Source organism: Equus asinus, chromosome 7 (genome assembly GCF_041296235.1).
Source record: "Equus asinus isolate D_3611 breed Donkey chromosome 7, EquAss-T2T_v2, whole genome shotgun sequence".
Classification (NCBI taxonomy): Eukaryota; Metazoa; Chordata; class Mammalia; order Perissodactyla; family Equidae; genus Equus; species Equus asinus.
Genome location: NC_091796.1, coordinates 98,874,696 through 98,900,632, shown reverse-complemented (window position 1 = coordinate 98,900,632; position 25,937 = coordinate 98,874,696). Strand labels below are relative to the sequence as shown.

The 25,937-nt window shown below is 47.5% G+C and overlaps 1 protein-coding gene across 3 annotated transcripts in view; it reads left to right on the top strand.

Moving 5' to 3' along the window:
• The window catches only part of BTBD7 (BTB domain containing 7), a 90,839-nt gene extending 76,671 nt beyond the window's left edge, over positions 1-14,168 (top strand). For 2 of the 3 annotated variants that reach the window (XM_044774246.2, XM_014832092.3), the window contains exons 7-11: positions 559-702; positions 2,176-2,365; positions 5,384-5,562; positions 7,042-7,479; positions 8,904-14,168. In XM_044774246.2, coding sequence (XP_044630181.1) covers positions 559-702; positions 2,176-2,365; positions 5,384-5,562; positions 7,042-7,479; positions 8,904-9,719 — 1,767 coding nt within the window. In that variant the 3' untranslated portion in view covers positions 9,720-14,168. The remainder of the gene's footprint in view (positions 1-558; positions 703-2,175; positions 2,366-5,383; positions 5,563-7,041; positions 7,480-8,903) is intronic. The other variant, XR_011504738.1, reaches the window with a different exon arrangement.
• Positions 14,169-25,937: the final 11,769 nt, after the last annotated feature.

Here is a 25,937-nt window from a genome sequence, read left to right as displayed (position 1 = left end):
TCCAGGGCCATCTGGGAGCCCTTAAATGAGGCCCAGGTAAAGGGACATGCACATGGTCATGCAGCTGTTAAACAGGGCGTCGGGGCCTTGAGCAAGTCTGCCTCCCCTAGAGCCCTGCCCTAACTCCTTGCACACTGCCTGTGTCCGTGCACTGTAGCTACAGGCCCGAGAGGATGGTCTTGTTCTGTCTTGTAGAGGCTGGCGTGGGGACAGAATCAGTTCCTGGATGAGTAAGGAAAAACATAGAAATTGGGTTTTCATTAAGAGTTCTGAAAGTTAGTCCAACTCACTATATTTTTAATTAATATAGCTCTTGTTTTAAAAACATCCTTCCTCTATTTAGAGAAAAATGGGAAATTGTAGTACCTTTTTATTGCTGAATCCTTTAAATGTTAGTAAAACATTTGAAGTATTCTTGAATTTCACATATTTTCTTAAGTTTTTATTTAAGTGGTAAAGTTTGAACGTTTTGATTTATAGGTATAATTATTTTTGTCTTAGTAGTATTGTAGTACTACACAGACCTCTGGTTTATCTAAACAATAATTTTTTTTCAAGATGAAAAGAGGCTTGATTAGTACTCCTCCATCAGACATGCTTCCTACAACAGAAGGTGGAAAGTCAAATGCCTGGTTACGGCAAAAAAATGCTGGAATCTATGTTCGTCCTCGACTGTTCTCTCCCTACGTGGAGGAAGCAAAGGTAATGAAAACCAGTTTTAAGACACTAGACTACCGTATTACAGCCTATAGGCTACAGGGACACTTGTTGTAGGATCATTTAAATATCTGGAAATAGCCTAAATGTCCAATAATTGGGAAAGTGAAAGTCAATTCTAGGTTTCTGAAATGTTTTATTATCAAGCGTGTTTTTGTAACTTAGGTCATGTTAAGTTGCATTTTACATTTTTCTCTTCTTAGTTGCCTTGCAAATTGTTAACTTGGAAAAAAATTTTTACTGAAGTGGTTGTCAGTATTTTGTGATCTTCAGAGTGGGGAAAATGTTCGGAAAGAAGATTGCACACATTTGTCTTCCTTCATAAACTAAGGACCAGACATGGTTTCTTGTAATACATTTCTGTAATGGCTGAAATTGTGTTAAAATTGGAAATTGTGTTTAGTTTTAGAATAAATGCTCAAACTAAGAAAAAATTTCAGGCCTATTAAGTAAAACGTTGGCATTATGTAAATTATAACATAAAGAACTCGCCAAGAAAATATGGTAATGTGAAAATGAAAGACTGTAATTTTTTATTAGATGTATTTAGCCATAAGAACTTTGGGGTGGGCTTTTGAAGAACTGACAGTCTTTGAAAGTCAGAAATATGAAAGAACAGACAAAACAGTGTGTTGGGTGTGGAATTAAGTTACCTTACAATTTTTCTCACTTTTATTGTCAGAGTTCCTATTTTAAGATATGTGAAAGGATTTATGAGAAGTTTATTTTATTAACTAAGTTGATAATCTATCTCTTATTGAGTAGTTGACTCCAAATAGTTCTCAAACATAGGAAAAAAGAAGATTGAGTCTGGCGATAAAAGGTCCGTAAAAAACTTGGACCTACCCTCCCTCCTGCGCTGTCTCACAGCGGGACAGTGGCAGGCTGGTCAGGTCGTCCTCCTGGACTTCCCTGTTTCTCAGAGGGCTATGCCTTTGCTTAAGTAGATAATTGCCACAGCAAACGTGGAAAACGTTATACATTTTATCATTTGGCCATTCGGTAGAGATAGATTGTTGAAATAGATTGCTCTGAAACTAATTTAACAATTGGGTTTGTTTATAGAGCTGTTGACTTTAATATCAATCTATAATATTTTGTATTTTGAGCATTTCTTGTTGGATCTGATATTTAGCCCATGTGTACATTATTTTTTTATAGTGACTTTATGTATAATTTACTTCTGATTAATTTTATATCCCTCCTTCAAATTTTAAATACTTCAATTAAAAGCAAACTTTTCAGAAGATGATTATTTCTTTTCAAAGATGCTCCAAAAGGTTTCTTTAAAAATTAAAGAGGTAGGGGTACTTACTCCTTTCACCACTGATTTTAAGCTTCATACACTGGAAACAATAATTCCCTTTTTATATGATGAAGGTAATAATCTTTCTCCAAATGTGATTTAACAGAGATGAAGGATTGACTACTTGTATTAATACTGAAATGTTATTTCAGTCAGTGCTAGACGAGATGATGGTGGAACAAACAGATCTTGTGCGTTTGCGAATGGTTAGAATGTCCAATGTGCCAGACACGCTTTACATGGTCAATAATGCTGTGCCACAGTGCTGTCACGTGATCAGCCACCAGCAGATCAGCAGTAACCAGTCAAGCCCTCCTTCAGTCGTAGCCAATGAAATTCCAGGTAAGGCAGTAGCCTTGTGTCAAGCATTTATATTTAAAGGAATAGTCTGATCATTTTTTGTAACCCCTTTATATAAGCTAATTCTTTCCATGTTCCAATACCCATTATGCATTGTTCGCATTAAAGAATAAGTACTTATAAGCTAAGTTTTTTGTTTTGTGTTTTGTTTTACAGTAACAAATATATGCAGTTTTTTATTTTACCCCAGCATTTCTCAACCTTGTCCCACTTGACAGTTAGGGCTAGATCATCCTTTGTCATGGGGCTGTCCTGTGCATTGTAGGGTGTGCAGCTTCCGTGACCTGTACTCACTAGATGCCAGTAGCACATGCACACACAGTCAGACACACACACCCCTACCTCTTTGTGACAACCTTTTGGAAACATTTGTATATTTCTAGACATTGCCAGATGTGTCCTGCAGGGCAAAGTTGCCTCTTGTTGAGAACCACTGGTTTAGAGGAATTCAGATTTTTTATCACCATAGGGTATTTCTCACATTATCAGACCCTTTGGGAAAAGTATTATAAACTACTGTCTTTGAGTCTAGACATGTCCCCCAAAACGTGATCACTATTGGTTTCTTGGAGATCCGGTTTCCCAAGATCTGCTCTGTGAATTGTACTGTAGTGCAGGCTCATGTCTTATGACTTTGAGTAAACCGCCACAGATAGAGGTAGAGCTGTCACGTCCAAAAACTTCTGAGCGTCGGTTAATGTTGACTTTAACCAAAGGGCTCTATTCTCAGTTTCTTCGGTAAGAAAATCCATAGCGATCTGGGGTTCCGAAATTTGTAGCTCTTTTTTTCCGCTGTAGAAATCTCAGGTATTATTTTAATTATTATGTAGTGGCTGAAATACATGTGACTTGGGAGGTAAAATGCAATGTTCTTTTTTGTATTGAAGTATGGTTGACATATAATATTATATTAGTTTCAGGTGTACATCATAGTGATTCAACATTTATATACATTACGAAATGATCACCGTGGCAAGACTAGTAACCATCTGTGAAATTTATAGCTCTTGCCAATTACCATTGCAAGATTCAAAAAATCAGCAAACTGACTGGAAATGGTGCCAATATGTTCTGCTTATAAATGTCTGTTTCAATTAAGGATAAATATAAGACAATGACAGAACTTTTAATTGAACACATACATTTTATTCTGAGACAATGTCTGATTGTTTGTTGCCTTATCAGATTTGGCCACTACATGTTTATTTAAAGTATACATTAGACAACAGTATGAAGAAAATATCTCTGTAGCTGATTTGTGCAGATGTTGAAGCTTTGGTAATTAGCACGAGATCTGTCAGCTTGTGTTAAATTGAATAGCAACATAATTTAATCTTAGAACTGAATCTCAAAGGCCTAAAGATATTCACAATTAACTATGCTCAGAAAAATAAGACTTGTCTGTCTGTTGTTTATTGAGACATGGCTCTGTGCTGTGTCCTGATTCTTCCTCCCTTGCCCACCACACTCTAACAAAAGGCTGAGAGCTTATTGGAGATGACTCGTGGGCTCATATCGTGGCTCTGCCACTTTATTTGTGTGACTTTGGGCAAGATATTTACTTCCCTGAGCATTAATTTCCTTGTCTGAGAAATGGGGATATTATCTTCTTTGTAGGGTTGTTGTGAAGATTTAAGGAAGCACCATGAATAATGTGCTCAGGAGTTTGCCTGGCGCAAAGTAAGCACTCAGTAAATGGTTGCTACCCTTTCCCCAAAATAATAATCAAGGACTGCTCTGGTCAGTTTGTCTCACAGATATTTCTAGACTTCACCCTGTCTTCCCCAGCCCTCAGCTACAGCCTTAGTCAGGTGCCTAACCTGGGTTCCTGCCGCTAACCTTACTCCCATTCTGGCCTTTACACCGGGGCTTGGCAGACTTTTTCTGTGAAGGCCAGATGGTAAACATTTTAGGCTTTGTGGGCTAGGCCGTCTCTGTCGCAACAGCTCATCTCTGCCATTGTGGGCCAAAAGCAGCCATAGACAATACCTCAACAAATGGGTGTGGCTGTGTGCCAGTGGAAGTTTATTTACAGGTACAAGTGACGGGCTTGATTTAGCCCAAAGGCCATATTTTCCAGCCCCTGCTCTGCACTACTCTAAGTATGCCTCCTACATCACAGCTCTGATGCTATCGTTCCCTTGCACGAGTGACAACCTGTTGTACACAGATGCAGTTTAAACTCCTCATCATGACCTACAGAGTCATTCATGATCTGCCCCTACCCGTCCTTCCAGCCTTCTCTCTTTATACTTTTCCTGCTTATACCTTTGAAACCTGGGTTCTTCTAGCTGTGCCAACTACTGGTGCCACGCGGTCCCTTATTTGCATGTTTTACACGTGCCTGGTCCTTCTGCTCAGAAGCTGGCCTTCGCTCCAGTTTCTTTACCTGCCTGCTTCTCTCATTCAAGACTCCACCTGGGTCACTTTGTCTAGGAAACCTTTCCTGCCGGCCTCCAGTCTGGGTTGGGGGCCCCTTCCTGCAGACCCCTTCAGCCTCCTTTCATATTTCTCTCTGGGACTGTGTATGGCCTGCACTGTACTGACTTATGTAGTTTCCTTCACTGAAACCAGAGCTCTTTGAGGACAGGGACCACATCCTTTGATCTGTGCACCCTAATACCTGAGTCCACTCCCTGGTGCATAGTCAGGACTCAAAAAATTATTTGAATAAAAGAATGGATGTTTTAAAAGACTTATGAAATATGCTGAGATTCAGAAGAAGATATATGCAAGTAAAATTTTATTTAGGCTATGAACTAATAATACAGCCCAGGAGCTGTTTGTTATTATCAAGAACCTTTTGGGCACAGTGAAATTTTAAAACATTAAAAAGTAATTAGAAGTATATAAATTACTGTGTGCCAGGAAATTAAAATACTATCAGCAAATTTATAAGAAGATTCTGATGCAAAACACACGCTTTTTCCCTTGTGCTCAGTGGGATGGCCTTTGGCGTAACTCAGCTATTTTGCCCACAGACTGCTTTTCTTGTTGCAGTTCCTCGTCTCCTCATCATGAAGGACATGGTCAGACGTCTGCAGGAGCTGCGACACACCGAGCAGGTGCAGAGAGCCTACGCGCTCAACTGCGGGGAAGGCGCCACGGTCAGCTATGAAATTCAGATTCGCGTGCTGAGAGAGTTCGGTCTGGCAGATGCTGCTGCAGAGCTCTTGCAGGTGGGAAGCGGCATTCAACTGTTGAAAGTGGGGCGCCTCGATCATTATCCAGCAGTGCTTTAGACCCCCCCAGGAGCCCTCATAGTCTGCCTCTTTGTCTTCCACACTGCCTCTAGTGTCTTGGATGAGCTGAAAGCCCCCCTGGTGAGAGGCAGTCTGGTAGAGTAGATGGAGCACAGGCTCTGCAGGGAGAACTGGGTTTATGTCCTGGCTCTGCTGCTTACCAGTTAGTTAACTTGGACCAGTTACTTAACCACTCTGAGCATTAGTTTCCTTACCTGTAAAATGGATTGTGGTGAAGAGGAGAGGTGCTCTCTGTAAGCAGCTATGTCTCTCTGCATAATAAGCATATAAATGGGGACTGCTGAAAGCTCTTGGTGTGTGTGCCCAACAGGTGAAAGAGGAAGCAGACGATTGTGACCCTCCCCTGCCGTCTCCCTGATGTGGTCACCCCACTGCCATACTTACAGATCTTCCAGGTCCCCCTCTTTTTCTTCTCTCTCCCTCACATTATGAGAAATTTTCTGCCTGATGGGTTAAACTCTGTAAGCATGAGAATGAAGGAATGGGTGCTTTTTTTTTTAAACTAGCAGGAAAAAAAAACTCATTTCTAATAATTGTTAGGTACTAAAGCGGTGACACTGGTTTTGCAATGAAGATAGAATGTGTAAAGTAGCCTGCTCCCAACCACTAATTCAGAGCCTAAAATACAATTCAAGTCCCTCTGGCTGAGTGACTGAACTGTTTTCTCACCACTGACTCCAAACCCTGAGTCTTCAAAGGGGAGCGTGCTGTGGTGTTCTTAGGCGAGGCAGCAGGCCATTTGTAGGTTCTTGACTTTCATTTTTTGCTGTGGTTTCCCCCCTAAAGTAGGTAGTCTTATTTTCTATTCTTTTCTGTTCTCTTTGTCATTCTAAATTGTATCTTAATTTGATATCTTAAGTTATATAAAAGTTTTATAATTTAAGTATTCCCATGTAATGTTTATCACAATATTAATCAGACTTGGTCATATGTAATAGGTAAGGAATTGTTCTGTAGTTTTTACCTCAGACTGAGAGTGTACAGCTCTTTTGTCAGCAAGTTCTAGGAGGATCCTCCCTTGTATGTCTTTTCTACCTTTGGTGTCTTGTGTTTATTTTATTTTCTTAGCAAAGACATAGTTGGATTAGGTTTTATTTCCTGGTTTTATGTTATCACATAATCTTGCCAGAGATTACTGACCTGCTTGCTGGAATATCCAGTTAAGCAGCTCTCCTTGACAGCTGGGTCTTAGGCTGCAGAGGCCACCCTCGATCCTTTTGTACTATTATTAAGGTAATTTTTCCTTGGGCTTCTGGCCTAGAAGAATATGCTTGCCTTTTACTCTTGCTGACCGTGGTTTTCTTAGGTACTCACTTAACTCTCTCAGCCAGTAAATTTCCATCTAGGAAATCTGCTAATAAATGTTCTAACTTTTTTTTTTTTAATCTTTCTTAGAATCCTCACAAGTTCTTTCCTGATGAACGTTTTGGGGATGAAAGTCCGCTCTTGACAATGAGACAGTCTGGGAGATGTCGAGTTAACAGTACCCCCACTGCAGAAACCATGTTTACAGATCTGGACTCTTTTGTGGCCTTCCATCCACCCTTGCCCCCTCCACCGCCTCCGTACCACCCCCCGGCTACCCCAATCCATAACCAACTCAAAGCAGGCTGGAAACAGAGACCTCCCAGTCAGCATCCTTCACGTTCGTTTTCTTATCCCTGTAATCATTCCCTGTTTCACTCTAGAACAGCCCCTAAAGCTGGCCCCCCTCCAGTCTATCTGCCAGGTGTTAAAGCAGCAGCACCTGATTGTACCAACCCTGCAGCACTGGGGAGGCAGACGGTAGCCGCCGCCGCCGCCTCAGCAGCAGTAGCATCTGAGAAACAAGTGGTAAGTCAGTACTTGCATAACTTAACCTAAAATGAACATTTATGGAATATTAGAAGCAATTCCCCTGGCTCCAAGAGCCCTACTGGGACTCATCAGTGCCCAGAAGTGTTACTGACAAGCTGAAAGCATAGACTTGAGGGGTATGGCAAAGGGGGAGAGAAGGAGAGTGTAGGTGAATGAGAAAGGACAGGGAGAGAGACTGGAGGTGTCTGTGGTGGGCGTGGTCGAGTCCCGTCCTTATCCTCATGTTCATTTGCGGGTGTTCGGAAGGGCTGCGGTTACTGGGCGATACAATGGATGTTACAAGCTTCTTAGTGTTCTATTCAAGCATGTGTCTAGAATCTGTCCCTGAATTCTCTTCTGTATACTCTACTGTTCTACGAAATGCTCCGAAGGGGCAGGAAGGGGAAGTTCCTTAGAGCAAGTATACCATCAGGAACCATGTGGCAAGAGACTCCCCATTCAGAAAATGAGCAGTCAGTCAGTCCTCATGCTTGTCTCTGCCCATCAGAGCGCTCACTGACTGCCGATCACAGGAGGTAGTTTACTAGTTGCTAGTAAAATTAGGCAAGATTTCTTTAGTTGATTTTGCACTGCATTAGAGGTTGAATTTGTTTTATATAATACATTTGGGGGAAAAAAAGTGATTTTTAACTCTTCCTGCTCAGTCACACCACACTGCATCAGTAGCATTCAATATAGAGAAAAACAAAAGATGCATATATTAGTTCAGGGAATCTTCGTTAGAATACAACTTTTTGGAATCTGTGGACTAATGTACACCTTGGGTCAGATTGGGAACCTTACTCAGCTACACCCTTCTCCCTGCTCTCCCTGCTGCCCCTCTAAACCCCCAAAAAGAAGGAGCAGCAAAGGTGGATAGTGTTTGATAAACCATTTCCCTGTCTTGTTGGCCTGGCTGTCAGTTCTCCAATTAAAAGAGTCCTACTACTTTACATCTTAAGTAAACTCTCTATAAAGGTAGTCAGTGTGTATGTTCGTTGCAGTCTTGATTATAATAGGGAAACGCTGAAAAGAAGCTTAATGTCCAGCTGTGGGAGAATGGTTAAATAAGGCATGGCTCACCAATACCGTGGAATAGTACACAGTAATTTAAATAGTAATCTCAAAGAAGATTTAATGACAGAATTATGTATGCACTAAATTTTGTGAAAATTAATATATGTGCAAAGAAAAACAAAGAGAAATACCTCAAAATGCTAATAGTGGTTATCTCACAGTAGGTAAGGTTAAGGTGGGGGGTTTTTTGCCTTTATATAAAGTTTTCTGTATTTTTATCATTCTTAAAAATAAGCATGTATTACTTTTATAATGAGTAAACAAAATCAGTGAACATCATTTTTGCCAACAGGGAGTTGTGGGCCTTTTTCTTTTAACCCTCCGTGCTTTGTTTCTGTTTGCAGTGTACACAACCTGTGCTAAATGAGCTGATGCCAGATATCGCCATGGGTGTGTCCACACTATCACTCAAGGACAGGAGGCTTCCAGAACTTGCTGTGGACACAGAATTAAGCCAGTCAGTTTCTGAAGTAGGACCAGGGCCTCCCCAGCATCTATCGTGTATTCCACAGAGGCATACACACACATCTCGAAAGAAACACACACTAGAGCAAAAAACAGATGCTCGAGAAAATCAGCAGGAATATCCGGATTTCTATGACTTCTCGAGCGCTGCTTGCAGACCTTCTACTCCTGCTCCTGGCAGACACACCCCTTCCCCTTCGCAAGGTGGATATTTTGGTCCCGATTTGTATAGCCACAGTAAGGCTTCACCAAGTGGCTTAAAGTCAGCCTACCTGCCTAGCCAGACCTCTCCTAAAAAGCAGGAAGAAGCCAGGAGAGAGTATCCACTTTCCCCTGATGGGCGTCTGCACAGACAAAAGAACGAGCCGATACACCTCGATGTGGTTGAGCAACCTCCCCAGCGGTCAGACTTTCCCTTGGCAGCCCCAGAAAACACCGGCGGTGGTCTGGCCCCTGTGAGGGGACGCACAGCAGCAGAGACCGACCTGACCTCTGGGCTGACCCCTAGCAGACCTTCCCATTCTGCGTGTGGCTCTGACGCTCCGCAGGAGAGGCCCAGTGGAAGACTGGCAGACGGCGAGCCCCTGGGCCGCGGAGCTCAGCGGGGTACTGATTTGGAAAGGGAAGACTCAGTGAGCAGAGGAAGGAGGTCACCCAGCAAGCCAGACTTCCTCTACAAAAAGTCCGCCCTCTGAGCGCAGCCTCCACGTCGTCTGTGCCTGAGCTGTGAAACACCCCCTTGACGATGCAACCCGACAACTTAGAGGCCAGCTCGTTGATGCCAGCTGAGACTCAGTTTCACATTATTTTATCCTAGCTTTTGTATATACATGTTTATTAGACATGGCATGCTGAGAGGGTTATTTTGAATGCTGCATCTGTCTATTTTGTGTTTGAAAAATTGTGTGGGGAAGCATTTTTAAGAGCAAGCAAGCTGGCACTTTTTTTTCCTCTTTAAAATGATGGAATTTTTTTTGCACTTGTACATTTATTTTATCTGTATTGATTTTATATCAGTATGTTAAACTTGATTGCCACATTTAAAGGACTGTATTTTCATACTTTTTTGCATTTTACCTTTCATCTACCAATTTCCACGTGCATTGGAATGCACACTAAGATGTATTTTCTTATGAAATAGCTCTGTGTTTATTTTTTAATTATAGAAATTCCAAAGAACAGAACATCAAAACGCTCCTCTCTTTTCAGTAATTGTTTTAGTTCAGAGATCTTCCTGCTCAATCTCCATACATCTAATGTCATTCTTTTTTAATAAGTCTTGGGAGCTAGTCTTCATTCCTCCAGCAGGAGTCTGGCCAGGATCCTGAAGTTTTCTGGTTCGGTAAAGAACAAGAAGGAGAAAAGCCTTTTGTGCCCAGGCAAAAGCTAGTGCTTTATTCACAGAGTGGACACTGTCAGGATCGTGTGAATTCTGGTAGTGTGGATTGGGGTGCCACCCAACGAGGTTCTAAAGAGATGGGATTTCTTGGGGTCAGGAAGCAGTGGAAACAGCGAAGTGACTTAAAGGTGGCACCACGCAGTTTCTGGTTCTGCACTTCGACTCTCCAGCTGCGGAGGGGCAGTGACTGCTTGCTGCCTTCAGCTGTCTTGCTCTCTGTGGGAAAAAACAAAAAACAAAAGGGCTTCAGTCTTATGGATGTCATTTGGTGTTTGTAAGCATTAGTTTTCTTTTAAATGTTTTTCAAAGTGTGTCTGAACTTTGGTGTCCTATAAAAAGTTGTTGTATAATGCATAATGCTTTGTCACCAAAAAAGAAAACAAAACTTTTTTTTTCATTGAAACACTACATGTCCTACTTGAACTCCAGTGGGGACGCTGGTTTGGGATTTTACTGAACCACTGAGCACATGGGGTCTTTGAAGACCCTCTCCCTTGGAAGGGCAGTGTGTGAGCTAAGGACTGTTTTTTTCTTACTCTCCAATGTAAATATATTAGTATTTGAGTTTTTAAATCACTTCAACATTATTCGAGTATTCACTTTGTATTTTTACAAACACATACACACGCAGCCGTAGCACTTAGAAGAAAAGAGACGTCCTGGCCGCTCCCTCCCGTGAAGGCTGTTTGGGAGCCTCTTTTCTATGTATGTGTGTGTATATATATAACTATGAATCACTCACACTCACTCGGAAACTATGCAGGGCTAGGGAGCCTTTACAAGCTACCATTTAAATGAATTACATGCACTTTTAAGTAAATAGGTTTCTATTGGGTGTTAACAACTCTGATTTCTCCTGAAACTGTAGTTTCTCTTACAGTCTTTTCCCACTTTACCCTGTGGATATACACTCAGGAATAATCTGACATTTTAAAAAACCCTAACAGTAGATAGTCTCAAAATGGGAACCACGTCAGTGTCTCTGTGCACACCGGCAGACCGCTACCACTCGTTCGCTGCCTGACTAGTTAGCTGCTGCTGGTGCACTCGTGTTGGTGACGTCGCATCCTGGCTCCAGGGCCCCCAGAGTTCACGCTCGTCTACTGTAAGGTCCGCTACGCGGCGCCTTTGAGGCTCCTTTTTTTAAAGATAGAAAAACATAGGACTCTCTTCTCATTTTTAGGAGGTTTGACTCTTTATAATAGATGATGGTGTCTTTTGAAGCCAATCTCAGTCTGTCTCTCTTCAGAAACAAAAAATTGTTAATTCCACCATATTGTCTAATGTGTGTTTATATACGTTATTGACATGAATTATTTTGATACTGTTTTAAATTTCTATTCTGGGCTGGTACTGCAAATAAGAATGAGTAGAGCTAATTTGGGTGGAGAAAAAAACTTTCTCATCTCTGACCTGTTTTTCTTTTTTTAAAACATTAGACGAGCTATTGTTGCCACACATTGATTTTTCTGAAAATTTATTAAATATTCTTTCATATTCCCAAAATATAATTCTAAAAATAAGTGGCCACGGTTCGTAGTTTTGTTTAATTTGTGAACTTTGCTTTTAACCATTTAGCAGCTTACCTGGCTAAACTGTGTGTGTAGAGAGAAACTTGCTTTAGTCTGTGGGATCGTGGGCTGATGTGACATGCAGAAGGTCCATGGATGGGGTTTGTGTGTGTTAGGGTGGGTGTCGGTGGGCTTTTAATGTAGCTTGTGAAGTATGGTTGATAGGGTAGATTGAATGGCTATGTGCCTCTGGCTTTTGAACCCATCTATTCAATCTTTTTTAATGCTTACTAAGCATTAAACTCTTGTAATGCTGTACTAAGGTAAATGTGAAGTCTGAGTAAGATTGCTCTCAGAAAAAAACATGTATAATAGAAATTTAGGCCACAGGACCTGCCATTTTATTCAGTGTAGAAATTTCACGAGAACCAAATCTCACAATACCAGATCTCCTCTTGAGGCCACGGACAATCAGGCCGTCAGACAATCGCCACCTTTGGTGCCCGCCATGTTGAGGTTAGAGAACTACCATTTAGATCCTGGAGCGATCCACGTGTATCCAAGATGCTGTTGATCTTTTTCTCATATTTTTGTTTTAGGTTTGTGATTTTGATGAATAATTTAAGTTCTGACTTCTAAGGGAAAAAAAAATAGCATGAAAAGCAAAAATTATTCCTGAAAAGTAGTTGTTTGAATTTTCCTTGTTCCATACCCTTTCTCCACTCACCCGGTTAGCTTTCTCTAGGCACGTGCCCTGGACCTCAGCTCTCCTGACGTTTCAGTAACCAGTTAGATTTTAAGGATTTTGAATAAGTTCTTTATATTTGAATCTTTTTCTGGAACTCTCTATGAAACCTTACCTAATTCTTGATTTTGCTTCCTCAAAAACTTTTTTTGTTATGATTGCCGTCTTTTATTGGGTTTTCTGTTGACTTCTTCATGTCCTAGCAGTGAGCACTACTTGTCCATCTGAATTAAGGCGATGATGCCCGGAGTGACGGGGACAGCGCATGCGGCAGCAGCCGTGCGGCTCCATGCTGACCCCACGCATCAGTCTCCAGAGGGGAAGGGCTGACATTTCCCATGACTGTTTGGCAAAATGTGTGTTTTCATAACGTTTAATCCACCTTTTAGGGGAGGGTATGTTTTATGAAACACTTGTAAGATACTTGTTTTGCAGTTCTAAGGCATTTCTGTCTTTATCTTGGGACTGAACTCAAAGGGAAATGTTTGACTTGTTAATTATTTGGTTGACTTTCAACTCTGTGTGGACAGTTGCTGCTAGAGCAGCAGTGATGGGTGCTATTCCCGGTTCTGCAGTGCTTTACTTCGTCTCCTAAGTAATTTGCTTTCAAACCTCGTTACAGATCACCTTACTAGAAGAATTACTGTCACATGCTAGAAGATACTTTACTATTTTCCATGAACACTGTTGTACGAACAATGGTTTATAAAATGTTAAGTTGTCTTTTTGTCCTATAGATTGCAATAGCTGTTGTGTAATTGTATTGGCAAGTCTTTTTGATTTTATTTTTCCTCTAGAAAACCCTCAGACCATGTGTCAATCTTCCATATTCTGAATATTATAATGCTGTGGCCGTTTCTCTGGAAAGATTACTTGCAAGTGTGTGTCTTGAAAATAACCTCTTGTGTTTGTGTGTTTATGTGGATTCTGAGAGGTGGGATAAGCTCTGGAAGCTTCGTCGGGTACCTGCACGTGACTGTCGCTGGGTTCCGTGGGCAGGTGGTGTGGAACCCTGCTCGTAGGTGGGGCAGCTGAGAGGGAGAGATTCCTGAGCTCCATTGCTGTTCGTGCACCACGTCTGTGCTTCAGACGGGTGGTGCCCTCCACACACTGCATTTCTTGTGGTTGTGCTGTTACTGGTATAAAGTCAAGTGCCTTCAATGCTAAAGGCTCAGAAATTTTTCTTAAACTGATTTCATGTCCTATGCAAGTGTTTTCTACAACCTGCATAACCAGTACTTTGTAAAACTTGTTTACGCTTCAATTGTACATAGTGTTTTTTAAAGAAATATATAGTATTTTTATTTAGGTACCTCCAAACTTGAATTCGTCTGTGTGAAGCATTGTAAAACGATACATTTCTCTTTTGAGTATCATTACAGTTGTACAAAGGTTTTCACTGGTTCTATTTTTCTACTGTTACTGATGAGCATGTAACACTGACTATCCTACACATAGTTGGCATTTCGAATAAATGGCTTGTCTAGAACCTGCTGAGTTGGATGCCGTCTGTTTTAGCAGGGCAGCACGCAGCCCTCCGTTCCGGCACCCCTTAGGGTACGACTGGGAGGTTTCCTCGGAGAGCTGCCCTCTGTTTCTAGGATTTCAGTTATTCAGAGGCTTTTGTTTATTATTATGGTTTTCTTGGAAATACTATGTTTTCATCTGAATCAAGTTTATTATTTTCTGTTATTTCATTGGGGCGTTTCTGAGAGATCTCATTTTAAAAACGTGAGCAAAAAGTGTGCCCAGGGGTCTCCAGAGGAGGTTCAGCGTTCCACCCACATGGACGCAGCACCTGGAGTGTGCCGAGTGCCGGGCAGTCAGCGAGGCCCCAGGCCTCCAGGCGTTGGAGACCAATCTGAAGGGGAAATGGAATCGTGCTCTGGAGTGTAGTTCTCTGAAAAAACATGCAAAATAGAAAGTTTTCTAATTTCCACTTTTTTAATGTTATAAAATAGCTATTACTTAAAATGTTTATTTTGACCATCTCACTATTAAGTTGCATCCTAGCTTTTCACCCTTTGTGCCTCACTGAGGCAATTCTCTCTTTATATTTTGTATCTGTTTTAGGTTGGACTGTGGAGTATCAAGATAAAATCTATGGGTTTTGTGGGTGAGCTGCTTAAAAATTTAAGAGAGAAAATTGAGTGGGTCAACTTTCACTTCTGTCCTGTGGATTGCTCCCAGAAAAGTGAGCTCCGGCCCCGCAGGCCTCTCCTCTCCTCAGTGCATTAAGGAATATTTCTCCAGTCCACTCTTCCCAGAGTCTCGGAGTATGAAGGCAGACCAAGCAGACAGCCTGTGCTCAGAGACTGTGCACTCGGGCTGGAAATGACGTTTGTCCTAAAAACAATCAGAAGTAGGAGGTTCTGGGCCGGCCCCGGGGCCAAGTGGTTAAGTTCACGCACTCCGCTTTGGCGGCCCAGGGTTTTGCTGGTTTGGATCCTGGGTGCAGACATGGCACCGCTCATCAGGCCGTGCTGAGGCGGTGTCCCACACGGCACAACCAGAGACGCTTACAACTAGAGTATGCAACTATGTACTGGGGGGGCTTTGGGGAGAAGAAGAGGGGAAAAAAAGAAAAGATTGGCAACAGATGTTAGCTCAGATGCCAATCTTAAAAAAAAAAAAGTAAGAGGTTGTTAGCTGTAGGTTATCGTGGCTGAGGGGAAGGCGGGCTTGATGTGGCCGAGAATGAATGGGAGAAGACATATGCTGGATTCAGTGCTAAGCACTTGCTCTTTTTTTCTTTAATCAATGAATTAGGTACTGTTTCCTTTAATCCTCTGAATTACATGCTATTATTAGTGCCATTTTACAAATGAAGAAACTAAAGCGCAGAGATACCGATCACTTGTCCAAGGTCACACAGTAAGTTGGCAGAGCCTGAGCTCAAACCTAGGCACTGTGGCTCCAGAGCCCAAGTTCTCAACCACAGAGTTGTACTGCCACCAGGAAGTAGGGTGCCCAGGCAGGGGATCGTCATGTGCAGGGGCTGGAGGGAGGCACAAGTGTGGCATTCGCTTGTTCGGCAAACACACCCAATAAGTAAGCAACTTCTACCTGCCAGACACGGCTGCGTCCTGAGCTGACAGTCATGAACAAGACGGTCACAGTCCTGCCAATAACAATTCTAGGGTCTCAAGGGAGAAAAGACATTGGCTAATGACAGAGGTAAGCTTAGGGGTCTCGTGGGTCCTGGGATTGGGAAGATCGTCCCTGTGGAAGTGACCTTCAGTGCGGGTGAAGGAGAGTCAGGAGCACAGGGCAGGGAGGAGGGGATTCCAGGGAGGGTTCCAGGGAGAGGGAGAGCCTGAGGCAAGGAGGGCTGCCCACGGGGAAGTGAGCTGCTTCGTGGGGGAGAGGCGGGTGGCCCATCTTGCCAGCCCTCCCAGGACGGGCTAAGAATTTTCAAGTTGATCCAAACAGCGACAGGAAGCTGCCCAGGGTTTGTGAGCAGGGGCACAATGTAATCAGCTTTGCGTGCTCCACGTCACCGGACGGAGGAGGAGCAGGAGTGGGTGGGGAAAGCAGGCAGGGGAGAAGCCAACAGAGAACAGATGACGATTCTGAATGCAATGAGGGTGTGCTGTCTGCAGGACTTGGTGATGGGGTGTGAGGAGGAGAGCGGAAGGAGTCAGATCTGGGGGAAAGACCTTGAGTTCAGTGTTGGTCGTGTGCACTTGGCAATTCAGTTTCAGCTGGGAGCTCGGACGAAAGGGTCCAAGCCGGAGGCGCCAGGTGGGAGTTGTCCACAAATGTGCGTGGTACTGAAATCCTTGGGAGTAAATGGGGTGACTTAGGGGAAAGTTTAAAGACGAGAAGAGGGCCCAGGAATGCACTTCGAGGAGCTCCAACCTCCACAGGTGGCTGGAGGGGTTGCTGGCCAGGGGGAGCCTACCACCTAGGAAAAAGCCAGCAGCGTGGTGCTCAGGAGGCCTGGCCGCCGCTCTGTGAAAAGGAGGGAGCATGATCTTCAGAATATATGAAGTGAGAGAAGTAAAATACAACACAGTGCCTATGTGTGCCCCCATTTGTGGAAAGACAAGAAAAAGGAGATATAAACGTGCGTAGATAAAAATGTCTGCAAGGACCTATGAGAATGTTTACAGGACTGCCTCTGGGAAGGGGCGTTGTAACTGGGTGGGAGGAACTTTATTGTTTGTACTGGTTGAATTTTTTAATTTCGTGCATGTATTACTTTTCCAAGTTAATTAAAGGGAAGAGATTAAGGATCAATTACCTCTCTCCCCAGAAGTTAACTCAGTGGCTGCTGCTCAGAGATTGTGGAAGATGAGGCCCCAAAGATGCTTTGGGCAGGCACCATGGAGAAGGTGAATGAGGTTGGCAAGGGTAGTTGGGGGGATGGGGAGAGAAGCCAGGTGGGGTAGGTGGGCTGAGAAAGGAGCCACGTGTAGACACATTTTTGAGTAGCTGCCTGGTAAGGAACGCAGAGAGAATGGCAGCTGAAGGAGTTGTGGGGTGTAGGGGTGACCATAAGACGTCCACTAAAGCTGGTGATGTCATCATTACAAGCCAACCCCCACTTCATCTTCGCGAACCTGTCATGGGAGACAGGGACGCGCTCAGGTGCACCCTGGCTGGGGCTTCTCCCCTACCAGAGGAGAAATGGTAAAAGGCCAGCTCAGCAGAACGTGTTCTTAAAAGACTCAGTGCCTAATCACAGCTGCTTGTGAGGACTCAGAATCCTTCAGCAGTAGCTGGTAGTTCACTGTAGAATCGTCTAGGCTACACCTGTGAAGGTCCCCAGTCCAGAGTTCCAGAACCTGCCATCCCCTGCTTAGCACCAAAGCAGATTAACTGAGACGTGACCTAAAAGGTGTTTGCTCACCCAGTGCAGACGGACAAGAGTGTGCCAGGTCCTGGAAGTGACCTCAGGGTCCACAGGTACCCCCGCCCCTGGCCTGCCACGTTTGCCCTTCTCGCCCGGGTTTGAGGGGTGCTCCCTTTGACGGAGAGGATGGAAGTGAGTTGCATGGTTCTGCCCTCCATCCCCCGCTAACCTTGCCCTAACTGTCCCTGGCCCACGTGCAGCTTTACACGACCTTGATAAGGACATTGGGTTTTTCATGGGCCTCACCTCAGTCTTCCCCTCAACGAGCCCCTGACATGTCCCTCCGTCTGCACGCCTCCTGCCCTTTGATCGGGTCTCTGAAACCCCTGGGGCTAGCCATTCCGTGTAGCCAGGTGCCTCTCCCCAGATGCCAGCCCTGAGCCTCTGCCTCAGCATTGGGGTTACCAGGTCCTCCTCTGAGGTCCCCCAGTGCTGTGAGCCCCACTGCTTTGCAGGGCCTCGGATTTGGGGGCCAGCGTCATTTGTCGCTAAACTTTGAGGCATCTGCACCTACAAAGTCTGGTGTCCAGGCATGCTTGTGACCACTGCTGGATGTGGGCGAGCCTGGGAGAGAGGGAGGAAGCCGAGGCCGGACACCCAAGGCTCCGGGACTCATGTTCCGGAGGAGGACTTGCTGAGTGAGGCCGTCGCCAGGGCGCGAACGAGGGCAGATCCGGCCCTGTGGGCCTGGCGCAAAGCCCCCAACCCTCAGGGTCCTCGGCCTTAAACAGGGTGACAGTGGTTCACTTACTGAGCTCTGATTGTGGCCTTGAATCCCCGAGTCACCCTGAGACAATCTTTGTATTCCATTCTCAGGTGAAGAATCCCCTCCTCAAGGCCTGCCCTGCAGGGCTGCTGTGAGGGTCGGGGGTGCCTGCTGCCTGTGCACTCTCCTCCTGAAATCCCTCTGCCTCAAACTTATCTAGCTACATAAATATCCTCCATTTCTGGAATCTTCTATCAGATGTACCAAATACCTTCCCACCCTCTGTGACTGAACTAAAAGCATTTGTTCTTCCCATTGCTCCACGTTCCATAGATCCACGCAAATGCCTGAGGGTTCTCTGGTTAGTCCAGGCGTAGATGACCCCTGAGAGCCGAGTGTCCCCACACCCCATCATCCCCCGGGGGCTGCCGGGACAGTGCTCCTTGCAGCTTTGTGGTCAGCTGAGGCCCTGTACTTGCTGTGCCCACTCTCTTGAGTTGTCTGCACAGCCCTCTGGGTTCCTCCCATAGTGCAGCCCCTCTGGATTCCCATGGAAGTCCCCTGACCCCAGCCCCGTTCCCCACCCTCCCAAATACACCCCCCCCCCTGCTGCCCCCACCTTCCCTCCTCCTCCTCTTCCACCTCTTGCTTTAGCTGAGTCCCAGCTCTCCTCCCACCCGCAGCCCTCTCCCAAGAACGGGCACCTTCTCGCTCTCTCCATGGACTGAGGTTCAGGACGGGTGGCGCACGGCGGTCTCCGTCTATAACACCCCTAGCATCTCTCCAGCTCCTGCCATCTGGCTGTCCCACTCTCACCCTCGTGACTGTCACTCCTGGTCACTCCTTTCATACCCTGAAGGCCTTGGCTCAGCCTCGCTATTGTCCTCTCCATTCCAAGGCCAGCCATCATCCTGGGTAGCAGCCAGGCCCACCTCCAGCTATCTGCTCTTCCATTTCTGCCACCCACTCCACGACACACCGTTTCCCTTGTCCCCAGAAGGGCTCCACGTTGGAAATTTGCACCTCATTTCCTGTTCTCAGGCCACCATCTCTCCCTGTCCGGGTCCTCCCAGATGCCCCTCCTGTGTCTTCCTCTCGAACTCTGGCCTCTGACCTCCTTACTCCTCTCTCCAAGACAGCCCAGCCTCCACAGGTGTCAGCCTCCTCACCCTGCTCACCTTTGAACTCATCCTCCTGGCCAAACTCAACCCATAACGATGGACGTGTCCATCTCCTGGGCCTGGAACCAGCTTTGGGGGACAACTGAAGACAGTTGCCCAGCCACAGGCCCCATAGTCCCCAGGCTCTTGGCCTCAGCGTGCCCAGGCCCTCTGAGTCAGCTCAGAGGCCTTGTGCTCCCAGCCACTTTCCAGCCTTCCCACGTCTGCCTGGTGCCACCCTCCAGCTCCCTCCTCACTCCTCCACCTCACGGGCAAAACAGACACCTTCAGATGGGCACTCCCTCAATTTTGGCCCTCAGACCAGCACCCTCACCCCTTCGGCTTCCAGTAGAAGGAGGCTTGGCCATCCTCTGTCCCCCTTTGCTTGGAGTCCACCCCATCCCGTCTCCTAACAGCTCTTACTTGATCCAGGATGCTCTCACCTATGGCTGCCTTCTCTCTCTCTGTCACTTCACTCACACACATGTAGTCACCCAAGTGTGTCTCTGATCTTTAACCCACAACCCACTAGACCCACTTCCTGCGGCTCCACTCTCCCCTCTTTCCTCCACGAATCGCTGCCAACAGTCCCTTCTGGCAGTCTGCGCCTGCTCCCCACCACTCCTGCCGCTGCCTCTGGCCGCCACCCACCACACACAGGACCTGCTGTCGCCAGGGTCGCCGACCACCTTCCCACTCAGCCACTAAACTGAGTGGGCCCTGCCTGCAGGGGCACCTCCCGCCCTCGCTTTCCTCCACGCGGAGGACCGCGTCCCGGAGCACAGCCGCCTCCCCTCCTCTCGTTCCTCTGACTGTCGGGAGGCGTCGGCCCGCGAGGCTCTGTGCCCTTCCCCCCCCCTCCTCGCCTTCCCCTTGGGCCCAGCTGCCCAAAGACGGCAGAAGCAGGAGTGGCCGACGGGGAAGCCGAGCCGTGGGGGCCCTGCTTGTTTGTCCTGCAGGCTGGGTGCCTGCCAGTGGGTGAGTCTGCCGGCTCCCAAGCTCAGCGTCGGGAGCCGGTGACACCGCAGAGAGAGCCATGTCACCCAAATCAGCTTTATGGGAATAAAGGGGGGGGGGGGCAGTCCGGCCTCTTACCTCGGTCTCGCTTCTCACTTGGTTTAGAATTTGTCTAAGTCACAGCAGGCGCTTTTCGTCTTACCACGGACACCATGACAGCCCCAACTTCTGTGGCGGCTCCTGGTCTCCTCCCACCTCTGGGCTGCCTCTTTTGCGGCTCGTCCTTTCACTGTTGGAGGTCCCTGGCCTCTTTTCTCCTCACTCTTCACCTCCCTCCCTGTGGGAGAAGGGTGCATCCATTCCCGTGGCTACAATGACCGAGGGTGCTGATAATCCCCAATCTATCCCCGGCCTTGAGCCCTGGACCTCAGACCCACCAACAACACCTCCTTCCCGAGGCCCAGCAAGTACTGTACCTCCACGCAACCCAGCACCTCCCCTTTCCTCCCAAACCCACCCTGTGCCACCACAGAACCTGTGTCCCTCCCCAAGCTCTTGGATCCCAAAGCCCCAGCTGGCAACTGGGAGGCAGCGGTCCCGGAGCCCACAGTCTCGTACCCAAGTCACTAGCAGACGCTGTGGGCTTCCTCGGACACCGTGCAGTTGGAAGGACCTTACGTGCCTGTGCCTTACACACCACGAGCTCCAGGAAGTCAGCGGCCTCCCCATCACTCACAGTGGGGCCTTGGGCAGCGGCCTCCAGCCCCCAGCAAGCTTCCTTCTGGGACCAGGGCTTCCATCATATTGACAAGCACTTGCCCCCTTCTCTTCCAGGAGGCCCTTCCCCTTCTCCCCCAGGGAGACTCGCCTGTGTTTGTAGAACACGCAGGGCTGTCAGTGAGAACTACACACAGGGTGCAGGGTCAAAGGTTATGGAAACATGACCTCCTAGGTCCTGTCAGACTCTGAGTTACAAAGGTTCAAATGCTAAATATGACCACAGCTGCCCCCCAGGCAGAGGGCCGGACTGAGGAGGTACCACGCTGATCTGGAGGGTGCGCATTTATAAACACTTATTGTGTACCATCTGTATGCCATGCCCTGCACTGGGGATAAAATGGTGAAGGCAGGAAAAACCCCTGCTGGCAGGGCACCTGCTGTGGGATGTTTTCATTTCAAAATACTTCCACCCTGATTATTTCCCTGATTCGGCCTCCTCTATAAAACCTACCGAATCGGATCCATACTGAGAGCCTTGGGCTCCATGCCATCCTGCTCTGTTACCGGCTCATCTCTGCTCCTCAGCCCCGGTTTCCTCACCTGCCAAGCGGTGACGGTGATGGTTCACACTTAGTGAGCGCTTACTCTGCTCCAGGCCCCTCATTCTCACAACCCGGTGAGGGACATATATCTTATTACCCCGATTTGGCAGATGAGGAAACTGAGGCACAGAGACTAACATGGAGATCCGAGAGCAGGTCTGTCCAACCTCGTAGGTAGAGTTATCGCTGGACCCCTGCACCACTGCCCTGGTCGTGGGGTTGCCGTGGGGCCACTGAGAGTTGTTTTAAGCCTCACCATCTGGAAAGGACTTTCACTCATTAACTCCTTCCCTCAGAGCTGCAGGTGAGCAGCAGCTTCTGGCTCCAACTCAGGCCTGCCCCTACCCGCCGCAGTGGGAGGGCCCAGGGCTCTGCTGCCCGCTGGGGTCGGTCCACGTGCCTGACAGCCCTGGGGCCTGGGCGACAGGGCGGGTGACACCCTCCCTTCACTTCCCACAGTTCAGCAGTTCCATTTTCCAGCCACGAAGCAGCTGCTGGTGTCCTGATCCGAGTCTGCTCCAGTCGTCAACCCCATCTCACCCAGCTTCCCGGGCCTTCCTGCCACCATTTCCCTCATCCTCCCTTCCGTGTGACACTCTGGGACACGAATGCACTGAGCTCCCCTTCTGGGGTCACCTTCCATTCCCAGCCTCTCGCTTGGGGAGGCTGAGCTGGAGTCAGGTTTCTTGGAAGGTTTAGAAAAACGTCTGGAGTGGTTTCGATGCTGGAAGAGAGTCCAGTTCTGTCATGTAAGTCTAAGTTAATTTACTGAAACTAAACCAAACCAAGACAGAGTCAACGTCCCTCTTACCCTGGGGTAAAATACGGCTCTGTGATTTAGGCAAAAGCTGTAAGCATCTTCCTTCACTTCTGCTCCGAGATTCTTAACTGCTCCCAGGTGCCCCCTTCAGTGAGGCGGGACTGGTGGGGGGAAAACGAGCAGGGCCTGGGGTCGGGCAGGCGTGCATTTGACCCCAGGAGTCACCACTGACCAGATGTGGAGCCTCAGCTCCTCGGAGCCTCAGTTTCCACATCTGTAAAATGGGGGTAGACAATGTGAGGATGAAATGAGAGCATGTGCACAGAGCTTCCAGCTCGTGGCTGTGTTCGGCAGACCCCTGGATACACGCATGAGCGCTCCCCTTCGTGTATTCGACAAACAGTGGAGCACCCATCGGGGGCCGCCAGCGGGCCGCTTCCAGCACTGTAATAATGAGCTGCAGAGACAGTCCCTGACCTCACAGAATTGATGGTGTAGTGAGGACGACAGATCTCAGGCAAAGAAACTCACCAAGACATCATTACTGACTCGGGTAAGTGCTATGACAAAGGGAAAGGAGCCACACCAGAAGGTCTCAGGTCTTTCCATCTGTGATTAAGAGGTCACTGAGGGGCAGGGATGCTAGGCAGGAAAAGGAGAGCAGGAGAGCCTCCGTCAGCAGCATTTGACTTGCAAATGGACCAAGAAGAAACCCCGGGGATGAAATTAGTGACTTTTGGTTGTGCGGCTTTGTGAATGAACTGTGTGGAGAGGGTGCACTCATTGTACTAAAACAGCAACTTTTTCCGAGTTGCTGCCCCGTTTTATTTCTGGCGCCAGGGCTGCTAAGCGGGGGGGGGGGGGGGGGGGGGACTCCTGAGGGAGCTGAGAGACGCCTTCCCCACAGGGGGGTGCTGTGACCCTGACGTGGCCCACCGCTGTGCTCCTCGGCTGGCCTCTGACAGTGGGCACCCAGGGCAGGAGAGAGCGTAACAATGGGCAGAGCGCAGCCCACTGTTCATCCCAGGGGGCAGGGCACACAGGACTCCAGACCCCAGGGGCCCACCTTCCTCCACAAATACTGCTTGGGGTCGAACGAGATGAAATAGATTGGTGGTTGTGATGGTTAATTATATGTGTCAACTTGACTGGGCCATGGGGTGCCCAGATATTTGGCTAAACATTATTCTGGAAGTGTCTATGAGAGTGTTTCTGGATTAGATTAGCACTGGTATCTGAGGCTGAGTAAAGCAGCTGGCCCTCCCTTGTGCGGTGGGCATCATCTGATCTGCCGAGGGCCTGAACAGAACAAAAAGGCAAAGGGAAGCATTGATCCTCTGCCTGCCCGTTTGAGCTGGAACACTGTGTCCTGCACTAACCCTGAGACTCGCTTCATCAGCTCTCCTGGTTCTGGGGCCCTACACCACCAGCTCTCCTGAGTCTCCAGCCTGCAGATGACAGATCGTGGGACTTCTCAGCCTCCATAATCACATGAGCCATATTACATATGTATGTCTCCTATTGGTTCTGTTTCTCTGGAGAACCCTAATAGAGCTGTAGAACTTTTCAATTTGGCTCATGGAACTATTGGTCAGCTGTGGCTTGAAGCCCTGAGGCAGAAGCAAGAGAGAGAAGCCAGGAGACTGGGATGTGAGTGGGGGAAGCAGCAGTACGAGCCATGGCCCCGTGCAGGAGGAAAGATGGCTAAGGAGAAACCCAATGGGTGTCTCCAGGTGGTGGGGCAGGGAAAGCTGCTAAGCAGGTACCAGGGAGCACCATGAACAGCCTCCACTCCTGCCAGAGGCATCATTGGGAGGAGGTCAGAGCAAAGATTTGTATGGGAGGCCAATGGAAAAGTCCAGAAGCATCCAGACTTTTTCTATAAGAAAAGACACCAAGACTGGGAGAATAGGGAATGAGTGCTTATGAGGTAGTGAGCCCCCTGTGCTCAGAAGCAGAAGCTAGAGAACAGTGGAAGTGTTCTCTGCTATCGAAGTCTGCTGGTTGCACAAGCTTCAGGCAAGGCTCAATGCAGTGGCTCAGTGCCTCAATCACCGAAGATCTGGTTCCTTTCTCTCCTCTTTGCCCTCCTGGGTGTTGACTCCCTCCTAAGTGCTCCCCCAGTGCTCACACGATTTATACCAGCGGCTGGGAGAGGGATGTGGCCAGCGCCCCTCAAATCACATGGCAGGGAAGTGGAGGGTAGCGAGCTAACTGAAAATTGGGGCACTGGCACCGAGAGCAGGAAGCATCCATGCCGAATGGCCCAGACCAGCGCAAGTGCCCTGTGAGGACCAGCTTGGGGGAGGGACTCCTGTCCTGCGAGGAGGCGAGGCTGGGTGGCTTCTCAGGTCCCTTCCAACCCAGAGATCTTGTGATGGTACGTATGGAGCCCACAGCCATCTAATGCCCAGTGGTTCAGGGGGGCCAGTGAGGTACCACTGTGGCTTTGGCCCAGTGTCAAATGCCTGATGCCGCCTCAGACCAAGGCTTGTGTCTGGCAGCTGCTTCAAGGTGACCTGACTGGGAGGCAGCCTCTCTGGCTTCAGGGAGCTCTGCTGGGCTGGTTTCCTGTCCTTCTCTCGTTTTCCAGAAAGCACCCATCTTCCACAGGGGGCAGAGCTAGGTCACTGCCAAGGTCCAATAATCACTTGGATCGCTCTTTCAATTTTCCTCTGCTCCACGAGGGTCCTTTAGGGGAGCTGGGAGGGCTGCAGGTTTCCTGTAATCCTGAGTTTTCAGACACGTGAGCAGGGCTGGGGAGAGCCCTTCATTCACCCGGGCTTACCTCACCCTGGGGGACGACCCCAGTCTGAATCATTTCCAAGGAGGCATGGGCTGGGACGAGACCAAAGTGGCCTTCCACAGTGGCGTTTTGGGCGTTTTCACATTTCTCTCTGAGCATGGCTACCACGTAGGTGGCCCTCATCTCCTCCTCAGACTGCAGGCTCCCAGCCCTCCATCTGTGCACGGCCACACCTGGACAAACTGCGCTCGGTCACAACCCACGCCCGTTTCTTTGTTGTCCTGCTCATCTGGGCCCCAAGAGGAATCATGGAACGCCCTCCCAGGTGTTGTAAAGCCAGGGGAGTGAGACGCTCTGCTGGTGGGACTTCAGATCAAGTCACCTCTATCAACCAGCAGGAGAGAAATGAACCAGTCCCTCTGCGAGAGCAGGACCCGGGCAGGAACGGCCGGTGGAGTACACTCAATATTATACTCGTTTCCTTACAGCCTGCCAAGGGAGGCTGTGTGCATTTCAATATGACTACAGTCTGAAAAGCCACTATTTTGAATTGGTTTTATTTAAATTTTACAGAAACCTGATTGGAGTTAATATGTAATTATAAGTCCAGTAACAATTCTACAAAAATGCACATACAACGCCAGAATTCCTTAAAAGCAACTAATATCATATTCTTATTTTGCATAAAACGTGCATTAATATCAACTGTCACATGTTGGCCAAAATCAGTCTCTACAAGCAGAGACGGT